The 16,404-nt window shown below is 23.4% G+C and overlaps 1 protein-coding gene across 1 annotated transcript in view; it reads left to right on the top strand.

Annotated features, from left to right (window-relative positions):
- Window positions 1–16,404, top strand: part of LOC117174589 (transcription termination factor 2) — a 52,631-nt gene that overhangs the window by 32,016 nt on the left and 4,211 nt on the right. Inside the window, exons 9-10 of the mRNA XM_033363820.1 lie at window positions 4,943–5,262; window positions 12,164–12,531. Of these exons, the coding sequence (XP_033219711.1) occupies window positions 4,943–5,262; window positions 12,164–12,531 (688 nt within the window). The remainder of the gene's footprint in view (window positions 1–4,942; window positions 5,263–12,163; window positions 12,532–16,404) is intronic.

Genomic DNA, 16,404 nt, shown 5'->3' with positions numbered 1-16,404 from the left:
TCTAGTCGGGAGTGGTGCTGACTGAAAACAGATGATTTGGAGCGATTCGCGCGCCATCTGTTGGTCATTCTAAGGACTTATTGAACTACCCTCGTAGTATCGTCAAGGGGCTAATTACTCTTTAAATCTGGTATACAAGCTTTCATGAAATCTTTGTTAAATCTTTAGACATTGTTGAATTATTTCTGAAATCGCTGAAAATCTTTGTGAAGTTTTTGAAATAATTCAAATCTTTGTTAAATCATTGAAAAACTTATGAAGTCTTTTGAAATTTTTGTGAAATATTTTAAATATGTGTGATATCTTTAAGATCTTTTTAGAGTGTTTTGAAGTCTATTGAAATCTTGGAAATACGTGCAAAATATTTTGCTAATATTTTGAAGTGATTGAAATCTTGGTAAAATCGTTTTGAAATCCTTTAAACTTTTGTAAATTCTTACTAATTATTTCAAATTTTTTGTTAAATCATTGAAAAGTTTGTGAAATTTTTTTATTCTTTTTGAAATCATTCAAATATTTGTGAAATATTTTTTAATCTTTGTCGAATATTTCTAAATAATCATGAAAATTTTCTCAAATCCTTTCAAATCTATTTTAATCTGTCTGAAGTATTTGATATATTTCTGAAATATTTCAAATAATTAAAATCTTTTTTAAATATTTTGAAATCTTTTGCAGTCTATTGAAATGTTTATAAAATATCTCTAAAATCTCTGTACAGTTTTTTAAATCTTTGTGAAATATTTTGAAGTATTGGAAATCTTTGCGAAATTATTGAAATTTCAAAAATATTTCTGAAATATTTCGAATCTTTTTTTAAATCATAAAAATCTTGGAAATACATGCAAAATATTTGTCTAATATTTTGAAGTGTTTGAAATCTTTGTAAAATCGTTGTCAAATCTTTTAAACTTTTGTAAATTCTTACTAAATATTTCAAATCTTTGTTAAATCATTGAAAAATTTGTGAAATTTTTTTATTCTTTTTGAAATCATTCAAATATTTGTGGAATATTTTTTAATCTTTGTCGAATATTTCTAAATAATCATGAAAATTTTCTCAAATCCTTTCAAATCTATTTTAATCTGTCTGAAGTATTTGATATATTTCTGAAATATTTAAAATAATTAAAAATCTGTGAAATATTTTGAAATATTTTAAGAATGTGTGAAATCTTTGAAATCTGCGAAAATTGTTGAAGTCTATTGAAATGTTTATAAAATATATTTGAAATCTTTGCAATTTTTTAAATCTTTGTAAAATATTTTATTGGAAATATTTGTGAAGTCATTTAAATTTATTGAAGCTTTTGAAATATTTCTGAAACCTTTCAAATATTTTTTAAATAATTGAAATCTTGGAAATACGTGCAAAATATTTTGCTAATATTTTGAAGTGATTGAAATCTTGGTAAAAATCGTTGTGAAATCTTTTAAACTTTTGTAAAATCTTTAAAATATATTTAATCTTCGTTTATTCATTGAAATCATTGTGAAATCTTTTAAAATATTTTTGAGGTTATTGAAATTTTTTTTATTATTTGCGAATTTTTTTATGTCTGTGAAATTATTCAAATATTTGTTAAATATTTTTTAATCTTTGTTGAATATTTCAAAATATTCATAAACTTTTTCGAAAATCCTTTCAAATCTATTTTAATCTGTCTGAAGTATTTGATATATTTCTGAAATATTTCAAATAATTAAAATCTTTGTGAAATATTTTGAAATCTTTGCAATCTTCGTGAAATCTTTTGAAGTATATTGAAATGTTTATAAAATATTTCTGAAATCTCTGTGCAATTTTTTAAATCTTTGTAAAATATTTTAAAGTGTTGGAAATATTTATGAAATCATGAAATTTATTGAAGTGTTTGAAATATTTCTGAAATCTTTCAAATATTTTTGAAATCATTGAAATCTTGGAAGTATGTACAAAATATTTGTCTAATATATTGAAGTGATTGAAATCTTTGTGAAATCTTTGAAACTTTTTTAAAATCTTTGAATTATTTTTAATCTTTGTTAACTCATTGAAATCATTCTGAAATATTTGTGAGATTATTGAAATTTTTGAATTATTAGTGAACTCTTTGAAGTGTTTGTGAAATCATTGAAATATTTGTTAATCTTTGTCGAATATTTCAAAATATTTATTAAATTTTTCTAAAATCCTTTTAAATATATTGTAATCTGTCTGAAGTATTTGATATATTTCTGAAATATTTCAAATAATTAAAATCTTTGTGAAATCTTTTGCAGTCGATTAAAATGTTTATAAAATATTTTTGAAATCTCTGTGCAATTGTTTAAATCTTTGTGAAATATTTTGAAGTATTGGAAATATTTGTGAAATTATTGAAATTTATTGCATTTTTAAGAAGATTTCTAAAATCTTTCAAATATTTTTTAAATCATTAAAATCTTGGAAATACGTGCAAAATATTTTTCTAATATTTTGAAGTGATTGAAATCTTTGTAAAATCGTTCTGAAATCTTTGAAACTTCTGTAAAATCTCTGAAATATTTGTGAGATTATTGAAATTTTTGAATTATTTGTGAATTCTTTTAAGTCTTTGCAAAATCATTCAAATATTTGTGAAATATTTTTTAATCTTTTTCGAATATTTCAAAATATTCATCAATTTTTTTTAATTCTTTCAAATCTATTTTAATCTGTTTGAAGTTTTTGATATATTTCCGAAATATTTCAAATAATTAAAATCTTTGTAAAATCTTTTGAAGTATTTGAAATATTTGTGAAATCATTGAAATATATTGAGTTTTTGAAATATTTCTGAAAACTTTAAAACCTTTGTTAAATCGTTGAAATCGTAGAAATATGTGCGAAATATTTGTCTGATATTTTTAAGTGATTGAAATCTTTGTAAAATCGTGCTGAAATCTCTGTAACTTTTGTAAAATCTTTGAAATATTTTAAATCTTTGTTAACTCATTGAAAGCATTGTGAAATATTTGAAGTTTTCGTGAAATCTTTTGAAATCATTGTCAAATAATTTTTAATCTACTGAAATCTTTGTGAAATCTTTTGAAGTATTTAAAATATTTATGAAAACATTTAAACCTATTGAAGTTTTTGAAATATTTCTGAAATCTTTCAAATCTTTGTTAAATCATTGAAATCGTAGTAAAATCGTTGTGAAATATTTAAAACTTTTGTAAAATCTTTGAAATATTTTAAATGTTTGTTGAGTCATTGAAATCATTGTGAAATCGTTTGAAATATTTGTGAGATTATTGAAATTTTTTTAATAATTTGCAAATTCTTTGAAGTCTTTCTGAAATTATTCAAATATTTGTGAAATATTTTGAAATCTTTAAAATTTTTGTGAAATCTTTTGAAGTCTATTTAAACGTTTATAAAATATTTCTGAAATCTGTGTGCTGTTTTTTAAATCTTTGTAATATATTTTGAAGTATCGGAAATATTGATTAAATCATTGAAATTTATTGAAGTTTTTGAAATGTTTCAAATCTTTTTTAAATCATTGAAATCTTGGAAATACGTGCAAAATATTTGTCTAATATATTGAAGTGATTGAAATCTTTTTAAAATCTTTGATATATTTCAAATCTTTGTTAATTCATTGAGAAATTTGTGAATTCTTTTGAAATATTTGTGAAATATTTTTTAATCTTTGTCGAATATTACAAAATATTTATCAAATTTTTCAAAAATCCTTTCAAATCTATTATAATGTATCTGAAGTATTTGGTATATTTCTGAAATATTTCAAATACATAAAATCTTTTGTAATCTTTAAAATATGTGTGAAATCGTTGTGAATTCTTAAAAATATTTTGGATGCTTTTCAGTCTTTGTTGAATCATTAAAATTTTTGTGAAATTTTTTGAAATCTTTGAAGCATGTGTAATTTTTAAGAAATTATTGAAATATTTTTAAATATGTGTGAAATCTTTGAAGTCTATGTTAAATTATTAAAATCTTAGTAAAATATTTGAAGACCTTTGAAACCTCATTGAAAAAAATATTTCTAAACTCTTTCAGGCCTTTGATGAATCATTAATCATTATCTGTGAAATCTTTGACATGTTTGTAAAATCTTTATTAAATATTTTGAAATTTATTAAAATCTTTCAAATCTTTCTTAAATCGTTGAATTATTTGTGAAATTATTGAAATCTTTTCAAATTTTTGTGAAATATTTAGTCTGTAAAATTATCTAAATATTTTAAGTCCTTTTTAAATATTTTGAAAACGCTGTCAAATCTTCGAAACCTTTGTGTAGTCTTTGAAATATTTCCGAAATCTTTGTCTAATATTTTGAAATCTATTTAAATCTTTCTAAGATCTATCTGATTTTGTGTTGAAATCCTTGAAAGCTTTGTGAAATTTATTGTAATCTTGCTGAATTCCGTGAAATATTTGTGAAATCTCCAAAGTTGTTGTGAAATTATTTAAATCTTTTAAAATATTTATTAGATCTTTCTCAAATTGCTTTGAAATATAGCTATTTTGGAATCTTTTCAAACCTTTAAAAAATATTTCCGAAATCTTAAAAATATGTGTGAAATCTTTTTTTTCAAATATTTTGCAATCTATTGAAATCTTTATAAAATATCTCGTAAATTTTTCAAAATTTTCAACATTTTATTGTTAAATTATTGAAATATTCAAAATAACTTTGTGAAATCTTGAATTTTATATTAATAATTATGAAAATTGTTTAGAATTCAATAAACCTTCACATTTGCATTAATTAATAATAATGGTATAAGAAATAGTTATTAAATTCGCCTGTGATCAGCAGAATTCAATTAACTGGATTCCTTTTTCTGGAAAAATCATGAAATTTTCGAACCCTGAATCAAAAAGAGACTTTTTCTAATAATTATCCATTAAAAATAAATGTAAATAATGATTTAATATATATTTGTATTAATGGCTGGTTATTTACAGTGAAAGCTTCTCATTTTGCTGCTGCACAGAAGCAGTTGCTCGGCCGTAAAGGTGAAGACGTGAAAGCGCATCATATCCTCGTTCTTATTTTGCGTCTGCGACAAATCTGTTGTCATCCAGGATTGATAAGGGAAATGTTGAACGCAGAGGAAGCGGAAGCACAAGGAATCATACCCGAGGAAGAAGACGCTGAGAAAGATTTAGTGGCACAAGTGAACAACATGACACTTGTTGAAGACGACGAGAATGAAGACCAGAATGAGGAAAACCTCTTCTCACTGAAAAATCCGGTCTTCATGTTCACGCGCCCAAGTTCTAAAGTAAGTACTATCTCTTATGTCTTCCTTTATATTATTTTTTATATTAAATTTAATAAATAACTTTATTTATATATTATTTCTATTCATTTTTTTTTGCCATTAAAAAATGTAAACGTGCGTTTGAAACTTTATAAACTATTTTCAAATTAAAAGCAAATATTTAAAAGAAAAAAATTTGAAACTGACTTGTTTTTGAATAGAAAGCTTTGAATATATAGCATTTTGAAGAGCCTTTCAACTTTTAACGTTACAATTTTAATTGTAATTTTAAGAATCTTAAGGTAATGTTTGTATTCTTTTGAAGTCTTTCACAATTATTAAAAAGCTTCTATATTTTTGGTTTGAAATCTGCAAAAATCTTCATTTTGTTTTAAGTTCGGTACGAATAACCGAATTTCTTCGGCGTGCACTTTTTTTTAAATATTTGAAATAATTTAAAGTTTTAAATTTAATTTGAATATTTTTAAAACTTCTAAATACCTCTTAATATATCTCTAATGACTTCTAAAAATAGTAAGTTTTCAATTGTTATTTATAAATTCAAATTTTAAGATTTTTTTTTAATTTTCAGGATTTTATATAAGTTGTAGAAAAAATTCAATTTATTTTAAAATAAATTTAAAAGTTCCGAAAAAAATTTCAAAAATTATTTTAAGTTTGAAATAATTTAAAACCACTTCTAGATTTCTAAAGATTTTGAAATAAAATTTTAGAGCTTTTCAAGGATGCTTGAACTATTTAAAATAAAAATAATTTAACTTCTCATTTAATAACTGTTAAGTTAAAAATATTTTGTTACAAATTATTTAAAGAAAAGAAGAAAATTCATTCTTTTAATTGAAAATTCTTCTCTTTTTAAAAATATAACTATTTTGTCGAAAACCAATTTTTCGACTAAAATTTCAATTATTTCAGTAGAAAATGTAACTATTTTGTCTAAAAATTCGTTTTTTTTTTTTGTTAAGAATTAGATTTCTGACGATAAATTAAACTATTCTATTTTAGGTTTATATTTTGTCTTTTTAGGACGAAAATTCAACTATTTGGTTGAACTATTCCAGTTAAAAATTCATCATTTTAGTTGAAAATTTATCAGTTTGGTTAAAAGTTAATTTTTTAAACTAAAAATTTAACCGTTCCATTTTTGGTGGGAAATTGACCTTTCTCTAGTTCAAAACGTAACAATTTGGATGTAAATTTGTCTTTTTAAATTGAAAATTCATTTATTTCGTTAAAAATTCTCGTATTTTTTTCAAAAGTCGACTGTTTACGTAGAAAATCGACTTTTTTGGTAGAAAATGATTTTTTCTTTGAAAGTTAATTCCCTTGTTTAAATTTTTTTTGTTGAAATTTTAATTGCTCCAGTTAAATATTTATAATTTTAGTTAAAAATTAATTTTTTGGTTGAACATTCATTTGTTTTACTGAAGCATTTCCAATATTTTGAAGATTTCGAACACTTCACAAAAGTTTCAAAACTCAAATAATTTTAAGGATTCAAAGATTTGAAAAAGAACCAGATTTCTAAGATTTCCAAATATTTCAAAGATTTGAAACGATTTAAAAACTTTTTGGAAGATTTCAAAAGATTTTAAATTAATAGAAAAGATTTAAGAAATATATCACAAATTTTTAAAACATTTCGTGAAAATTTCAAGAAGATTTCAAAATAGTACAATAATTTGAAAGATTTGAAGAAGGGTACATTTACACCAGATTTGAAAAATGTCAAAAATGTCAAAAATTTAAAAATATTTCAACCATTTTTAGGAGATTTCAATAAGGTCTCAATAAGATCTCACAAATATTTTGAAAAATTCACAAGGATTTCAAAAGATTTCTAGAATTTCAAAGATTTAAAGAAAAAAAAGACTTCCAAGATTTCAAAACATTTGAAGGATTCAGAAAGATTCCACCAATATTTCAAAGATTTCATACAAATTTGAAACGATTACAAATTTTTTAAAAAGATTTAAAAGTTTTTCCCAAAGACTTAAAATAATCCAGTCGTATCAAACAGATACAAAAAATTTTACAATTATTTCAAAGAATTCTTAAGGATTTAAAAAGATTTTGAAAATTTAAAAGTTTTCAAAAAGCGTAAAGTAAACCAGATTTAAAAGATTTTAAACGGTTTCAAAAGTTCCACAAAATTTGTGATTTAATCAATGATTTCCAAGAAACACAAAAGTTTCCACAAACAAAAGTTAAAGGAAGATTTCACAAATATTTTAAAGATTTTGCAAAAATTTAAAAAGATTCCAAAAGATTTTTCAAAGATTTCACAAAGCTTTTAAATATTTCAAAAGATTTCATTAAGTTCATCATGATCTTAAAATATTAAAAATGATTTCCAAAAGACGACTTATGTTCGCAAAAAATTAATAATTTGTTTACGTATGGTTCTGCTTTCTTTAGAAATTGTTGACCAATTTTCTCAAATCACTTTTTAGTACTTTTCTTTCAATAAATTAATTCATGGAATAACTACCGTTGAACGCAGGTTTTGCCTATTTCTGAATTTTCTCGAATTCTTTTGAATTTTGGTTTCAAGGTATTTAAAAAGATTTGAAATAATTTATGGTATTTTTAAATAATTAAAGAAATTTGTAAGAGCTTTAAAAAGATTCAAGAGATTTAACAAAATATCAAAGGACTTGAAAAAGTTTAGAATGTTTAAAAAAAAATGTTGCAAGAATTTTTTAATGGAATTCTGTAATTTGAAAAGATTCCAACTTTATTAAAGATTTTAGTTTATTTGTCAAAATTCCAAGGAATTTACAAAAGCTTTGGGGAGTTTCAAGGGATTTGAAAAGATATCAAAGGATTATAAGTCTTTTAGGGCTTTAAAACGTTTCAAAGGAATTCAAAAGGTTTCAAAGGATGTTAAATATTTTAGGGAAATTGTAGAATTTGCAAATAATTTCCACGGAGTTAAATGATTTTAAGAGATTAAAAAAACTCTCTCAAGGTATTTTATTGAATTTTCCAGCATTTTAAGCATTATCTCAGATTTATTGTAATTTCACGTGATTTTATAATATTTTAATGAATTTTAAATAATTTATTCAAAGGAATAAAGGAATTTCGTAGAATATCAAAAGATATTAAAGTTGTGTAAAATTTATAGGGTTATTTTTAAGAATTCAAGGATTTGAAATATTTGAGGGCATTTAAACATATTCCGAAGCATTTTTAAGAAATTGCAAAAATTTAAACGGATTTCCAAGGATTTTATGATTTCGGGGGATTTGAAAAAAATGTCTTAGAATTTCGGAAGATATGGAACGGTTCTGAGGACCTATACGATATTTAAAAGATTCCAAAGAATCTTATAAGATTTCATAGTATTTCAAATTTAATAGAATTTCGCTGAATTTTATCTTATTTTAATGGATTTCAAATAAGATCGAATATTGAAGAGATTTTAATATATTTTTTGAAATTTTATTTTATTTGGAATTCATTCTGAATTTTTATTAATCTATCCTGAATTCTTTTTAATTTTATATATTTCTTGATTTTTTCTATTCATTGAATTCCTCGGCTCTTCATCATTTCGTTTTGAAATGCCTTGAATTAATCCAAACTCATTTTAAACCTACTAAATTATACTGAATTGGAATTATTATATATTTTTCAATTTATTTGAATTGTTTGAAATCATGTAATCTTTAAAGTTTTTGTAAAATCATTAAAATCTTTGTGAAATTATTGAAATCTTTATAAAATCTTTGTAAAATGTTTGAAATCTTTAAAATATTTGTTAAATCTTTTTAAGTCTTTCTGAAATTTTTGAAGCATTTGTGAAATTATTGAAATCTTTGTGAAGTGTCTGGAATATTTCTGAATTCTCTTTAATATTTATTAAAACTTTTAAATCTTTGTGAAATCTTTTCAAATATTTTGAAATCTATATAGAATCCTTGTGAAATGTTTGATAAGTATTTTTAAACCCATTGAAATCTTCATAAAATCTTTGTTAAATTTTTGAAAACTTTAAAATATTAAAAAAAAATTTTAAATCTTTTAAATCTTTGTGAAATGTTTTACATCTTTGTGTAATCTTTAAAGCCTTTATGAAATTATTTATATGTTTGTCAAATATTTTGAATTCGTTAAAATATTTGTGAAATCTTTTCATATATTTGTGAAATTTTTTCATACATTTGTGAATTCTTTTGAAATCGATTAAAGTCTTAGTGAAATCTCAAATATTTCTGAAATTTTTCAAATTTATGTTAAATCTGTGTGAAATCCTTTAAATATTTATGTAATCTTTGAAGCCTTTGCGAAATTATTGAAATCTTTGTCAAATATTTTGAAATATTTGTGAAATTATCGAAATCTGTCAAATATTTTTAAATCCATGGAAATCTTTGTTAAATCATTGAAATCTTTTTGAAATGTTTCAAAATTTAATGAAGTTTTTGGAAATCTTTGTGAAGTGTCTGGAATATTTCTGAAATTTTCTAAATCCTTGTGAAATCTTTTGAAATATTTCTAAAATCTTTGTGAAATTATTGAAATCTTTTGAAATCATTGAAGATTTGAATTCTAAATTCAGTTAATTCTACTTCCTCAAATGATTTGTTTTGTATCCATTGCATTCCTCGGCATTTCATAATATCTTTTTGAAATGCCTTGCATTTTTTTAAACTCATTTTAAATTTACTGAATTATGCTGTATTGAAAATTTTATTTTGGTTGATTTCTTTTAAATTAAAAAGAATATTAGTCACATTATTAATCCACATTAGTAACTTTTTTGGTTTAAGCAGATCATTTTTTTTCAAGTGAAAATTTTTAAATAAAATTAGTTTATTCCATTTATAAAAATTTCCAAGATGAGAATTTTCGTCTTAAAGCATTAATGTTTAGTGAAAAATAAAAATTATTCACGTAATTACGAAACTGAATTTTTGCGGTCACCCTCTTAAAATCAGGGTGGTCGCTGGACCGGGAAATGACCGGGAATTTTTTCAGACTTTCAAAAACCGGGAAACGACAGTGCATTTTTTTTATCAGGAATTTTACAAATTTGTAGAAGAAAAATCTGTCCACGTTCGATTTTAACAGTTTTTAAATAATTACTGGAATTTTTATGTTTTTCAATTATGCTATTATTTAGCTTACAATGCGCAATGCAACATTTTTTTACTTTACAAATTTTCCATTTGAAATTTTTATTTGTAAGCTTACAATTTTAATTTAAAGAATTTTTAAATGCTTCCTTAAAGACTTGAACAAACAAAAAATAAAAGCCTTTCATGTTGAAAATTTTGGATAAAAAACATTTTTATTTAATATAAAAATATATATTTTTTTAATTCATCGGTACTTTAAGTAATAAAAAGTGAACAAAAACGATTTGATAAAACGATTTTAAACTAGTTCAGCATTTAAGAATTTTCTGATTTTAACGTTAAAAACGCTTTCAAATTGAAAGTCTTAGTCATCAAACAAATGTGAACGTGTAACTGAAAGTTTATAAACTACTTTCAACTTGTAAATAACTTCATAATAATTTTATTAAATTTTAAATATTGTTTCAGTCTAAAATATTCAATTTTTAACCCATTCAATTTGAAATTTTTGATTCAGAAAAAGAATAATTATTCAATATTTAGCAATATTTGAATTTTTATCTAAGACAAGTAAATTGAAACCAAATATTTAAAAGTAAAGCATCTTTAACTGAATTTTTTGACATTGAAAACCTGGAATCGTTAAAATTTCGAAGATACTTTAAATTTTGTACTTTAAAATTTTTATTGTTGTATTTTAAAAATGCTTAATTTGTAAGTGAAATTTTTAAATTTTGATGTATAATTTACAAATGAACGTTCGTAGAAAAAATTTGAGTAATTTTAAGAGATATTTAGGTGTTTTAAAAAGATGAAAAATTACCATGTAAGTTTTAGAACATTTTCTCAAAATCTTCTAGAATCTTGTTTGAAAATTGTTTTGTTTAAAATCTGCGAAAATCTACATTTTGTTTTATATTAGGCTATAATTTCAAGTTTTATATTAAGTTTGAATCTTTTCAAAACTTCTAAATATCTCTTAAAATTGCTCAAATTTCGCCTACATATAATAAATGTTCAATTGTTATTTATACCTCTAAATTTTTAAGAAATTTTCTAAAATTTTCAGGATTTTCTGAAAATTGTAGAAAAAATTCAATTCATTTTGAGATATTTAGAAGTTCTAAAAAAATTTCCAAAATAATTTTTAAATTTAAAACAACTTCTAGATTTCTCAAGATTTTGAAATAAAATTTTGAAACTTTCCAAGCATGTTTAAACTATTTAAAAAGAAAATAATTGAACTTCTAATTTAAGAAGTATTCAGTTAAAATTTTTTCAATTTTTCTATGTTTGATGTTTCTAGCTTAAAATTCCTTAAAATTATATAATTTTGAAAATTTTTAAGTTCATTGATTGATTTTTTAATTTAGAGCATTGAAAATGATAACGTGGATTTATATATTTTTATATTGAAAAATGTTAGTACCTTCAATTTTATACTCGTAAGTTATTGAGCATTTGAATGCAACATTTTTTAATAAAAAAATTTTTAATTTCAAATTTAAAAGTTTAAAATTTAACAGTTGCACTTTGAGTGCTTTTATTTAAAGCTAAGTTTTTATTACCTCAAGTGAAAAATTTGTAGATTTAGTGTTCAATTTTTTTCATTTCATTGATCGTGAAAAATGTTTGCGAACCGGAAAAAAAAACGGGGAAATGACCGGGAATTTATTTCGTCGATTAAAACGGCCACACTGAATATATTGTTTTGATATTAAAACCATTTTTTTTTCTTCATATTTTTATATAATACCTCCGGAGCTTCCTCATTTATTTTCTAATTTACGCATTCATTTCTGATTCACGTTCAGATAAAAGCAGTTCTTGATACAGTGGAGTCGATTTTGGAAAAGGGAGAAAAGATGATAATTGTTTCTCAATGGACAGGGATGTTGAGAATCATTTCTGCCCATTTATCAGCGATTGAAGATGCCACTCATGAAATGTTTTCCGGCAGCGTGCCCATAAAAAAGAGGCAAGGCATTGTCGACAGATTTAATGATCAAAATGACAAATTGATGATTCTGCTTCTCTCACTTACTGCTGGAGGAGTAGGTCTGAATCTTGTGGGAGGAAATCATCTTCTTCTTATCGATATTCACTGGAATCCTCAACTGGAGTCGCAGGCCCAAGACAGAATTTACCGATTTGGACAAACGAAGAATGTTAACGTCTACAAGTAAGCACACAATTGACACTTTTTTGCTTATTTTTCGATAAAAAAATGAAACTGAAGGTACTATTTTCTCATAATTATCTGATAATGTTGCTATTTTTTTAATTTTCCTTCAACAATAATTTTTAAATTGTTCGCTTATTGGTTTTTTTTATTACCAAAAAAGATGAATCCTCAAAAAATTGAATAAAGTTTCAACCATAGAGTTGAATTTTTAAACTAGAAAAGATCGATTTTTAGCCATAAATCAGGGTGACGACTTCACTGGGAAACCTGGAAATGACCGGGAATTTAATTAAAAATTTGGCAATTTACTTCTGGTTGGAGAAAAATACAAGTGTTCATTATGATATTTCAAACCGAGAAATGACAGTGAATTTAGTTTTTGACCGGGAATTTAAAAAAAAAATTTTGAATACAAATTTGATCCAACTTTTATTTGAACCGTTTTTTAAATAATTTAGAATGCTGAGTTCGAATTTCTTTCACTTCACAAATTTTCCGTAATAGATTTATAATTTTTAAGCATATACTTTAATTTTAAGAAATTTAAAATCCAGTTTTAAAGGCTTAAGGAATTAAAAATTAGAAGCGTTTTTAAATAAACATTTAAAGTGGACCAACTGTATATGTAAGTTTATTCATAATTTTGAAAACTGAATTTTACTTTAAGAATGAAAAAAAGTGAATAATAATTGATTTTAATTAATTTTAATTGTTCTACTTCGGAATCTGTTCACAATTTCAGAATATCCAGATGTTGACGTTAAAAATTAAACTGTTTCAATTGTTTAATTAAGAAAAATAACAATGACTTAATATTTAGAAATATCTGACTGTTAATATAAAATCAGTAATTATTATATTAAATATTGAAAACCTAACAAAAAAAAAACTAAATTTCGAACGTTGTTATTTTAATTTTTCTATTTAAAATTATTAATTTTTTAAGTGGAATTATTGAATTGTTGAAGAAGTATTTAGAAGTTTTGAATAAATTCAAAATTAATTAAAAATTGAAAATGATTTAAAATAATTTAAAAGAAGTGTCTACATTTACCGACAAAATCCAGCTATTCGTACCAAAATTTCGGACAAAAATTTAGAAGCTTTTTAAGAATTTTAAAAGGCTTCAAAACAATAAATAACATTTCCTAACAAAATTGAAAATTATTTTTTATTTCGAAAAATTAATTTTGAGACAAGATTTATAAAGATTGACAAAGATTGACAAAATTCTCAAAAATTAATTTGGAAGATTTTAAGGAAATGTTTTCAATTTGGCAGGATTAAAAAAAAATGTTTAGGAAAAATTCGAATAATTTTAAAAGATGCTTAGAAGTTCTGAATTTTTTTAAATATCAAACAACATGTAAATGTTTCAAGGTTTTGAAATACAATTTTGAAGCATATTAAAATTGTTTAAACTATTTAAAATTAAAATAATTTTTAATTTAAGAAGTGTTCAGTTTATAAAAAAATGTAATCGTTCAATTTTTAATGTTTCTAGCTTAAAATTGTTTAAAATAATATAAGTTTGAAAAGTTTTAAATGAATTGATTAATTCTTTAATTTCGAGCATTGAAAATAATAATTTGGATTTCTATTTTTGGAACCGAATCTGAATTTTAACTCTATAATTTATAAAAGTTTCAAGTTTTTAATTTTGTGAATTATTGAGCATTTGAATACAAAACTTTTTAATTAAAAAACTTTTTAACTTCAGTTTTAAAAGTTTAAAATTCACGATTTCCACCTTGAGTGTTTTTTTAATTTGCAGCTCAATTTTAATTCCTTCAGATTGAAAAATTTCTAGCTTTAGAGTTTGAATATTTTAATTTCATTAACCGTGAAAATGTTTAAGAACCGGGAAATGACCGAGAATTTTTTTTCTTTAATTGAAACGGCATCCTGATTTTATCTATTTTTTCAAAAAATGGATTGATCACATTTTATTCGCTTATTTCTCATTTATCTTGTCTAGAAGCAGGGAATTTCAGAAAATAGTTATCATTTTTATTTTATGGCAGGGATTTTCTGTAATGAAATATAATTTCATTTGAAACAGGGAATTTTTAAAGAATTATAATTTGGATTTAGAAAAAAAGAATTTAAAATAATCACTGTTCCAAGTCAGAATTTTTTACAATTTGAAAGAATTATAATAAAAAATTTCACTATTCTTCAGTTCAAAATTTAAATGCTGGAATAAAAGTTAAACTCTTTTGTTAAAAGTCCATTATTTTGTTTGAAGTTTCATTATTTTAATTGAAAATTCATCTCTGGTTGAAAATGTGACTACTTTTTTAAAATCAATTTTTTCAACTAAAAATTGAACTATTTCAGTTAAAAATTGGACTATTTTGCTGAAAATCCATTTCTATTGTTCTTAAGAATTAGATTTTTATCAGAAAATTTAACTTCTATTTTTTATTAAAAAAACGTATATCTTTTTCGACGAGAATTCAACTATTTTGTTGAAAATTGATACTTTTTATTTAGAAATTTAACTACTTATTCGATCTTTTCTAGTTCAAAATTCAACAATTTGGATGAAAATGTGTCTTTTTTGATTGAATATTTTTTGAAAATTTATTTTTTATTGAAGATTCATAATTTTAATAAAAAATTCATTTTTTGGATGAAAAGAAATTATTTATCGAAAATTTAACTATTTTATTGAAATTTTGTATAATCTTAGTTTAAAATTCTTTTTCTTTTTGGTAGGAAATTCATTTTTTGACTGTAAATTTAATTAGTCCATTTTTTGTTGAAAAATGATCTTTTTTAGTTGAAAATTCATCTTTTTTTGTTGAACATTGATTTTCTCAACTTAAAATTTACTTATTTAAGTTTTGGTTGACAATTTATATATTGTAGTAAAAAAAAAAATTTTTGTTGCTGAAAATTCAACATGAATTTTGAACCAAGAAGAAATAATGTTCTGTCAAAACAGACAAATTTTCAGCAAAATTGTTGAATATAAAAGACAAAAGGTCAAAAGGTACAAAAGTTTGTGGTTCGATTCCCAATGGAGTGAAGATGGAGTAGAATCTTTTTTTTCAAGAAATAATTTTAATAATAATAATAACTAAAACAATCGCTTTAGTTGAAAACTCATTTTTTTGTTTAAAATTCAGGTATTATCATTTTAGTTAAAAAATTCATCAGTTAAGATGAAAAGGGGGAGGGTCGGTAAGGCCGATTTTTGGCCTAATTTATTTTTGGACCAAAAAATCTGAAAAATCATGGTAGTATCTTATAAGTATCCCGAGTCGATTGCACGCAAAACGGACTACCCTCCACCCCCCAGCCACCCCCACCCCCCTACAAATATAGGAAACACCACTACCCACCAACTGTATTTTCGAGAGATTTGACACTCTTAAACATATATTCTGAGGTTAGCTCGGGTTTACTATGGTTTTCGGGGTCGCCGAATACAAATCTGGCGTCCTTTGATTTTTATCGCGCCAGGTTCAAGGTCATTGGAAGGTCAAATCGAGATAAAACGGTAAAAAAATCCAAAAAAATACGTTATAGGTTTTTGGAGTCGCTAATTACGAATCTGGCATCCGTTGAACTCTATCGCTTCAGGTTCAAGGTCATTTGAAGGTCAAATCGAGAAAACCCCGAAAACCTATAACATATTTTTTTTCAGCGTTTTCTCTCGATTTGACCTTCCCATGACCTTGAACCTGACACAATAAAGGTCAGCGGACACCAGGTTCGTAATCAGCGACCCCAAAAACCTATAACATATTTTTTAAAAATATTTTTACCGTTTTTTCTCGATTTGACCTTCAAATGACCTTGAACCTGAAGCGATAGAGTTCAACGGATGCCAGATTCGTAATTAGCGACTCCAAAAACCTA

Source organism: Belonocnema kinseyi, chromosome 6 (genome assembly GCF_010883055.1).
Source record: "Belonocnema kinseyi isolate 2016_QV_RU_SX_M_011 chromosome 6, B_treatae_v1, whole genome shotgun sequence".
In the NCBI taxonomy this organism is placed as follows: domain Eukaryota; kingdom Metazoa; phylum Arthropoda; class Insecta; order Hymenoptera; family Cynipidae; genus Belonocnema; species Belonocnema kinseyi.
Note: the sequence above shows the minus strand (reverse complement) of the source record. Positions and strands in the feature narration are given on the sequence as shown.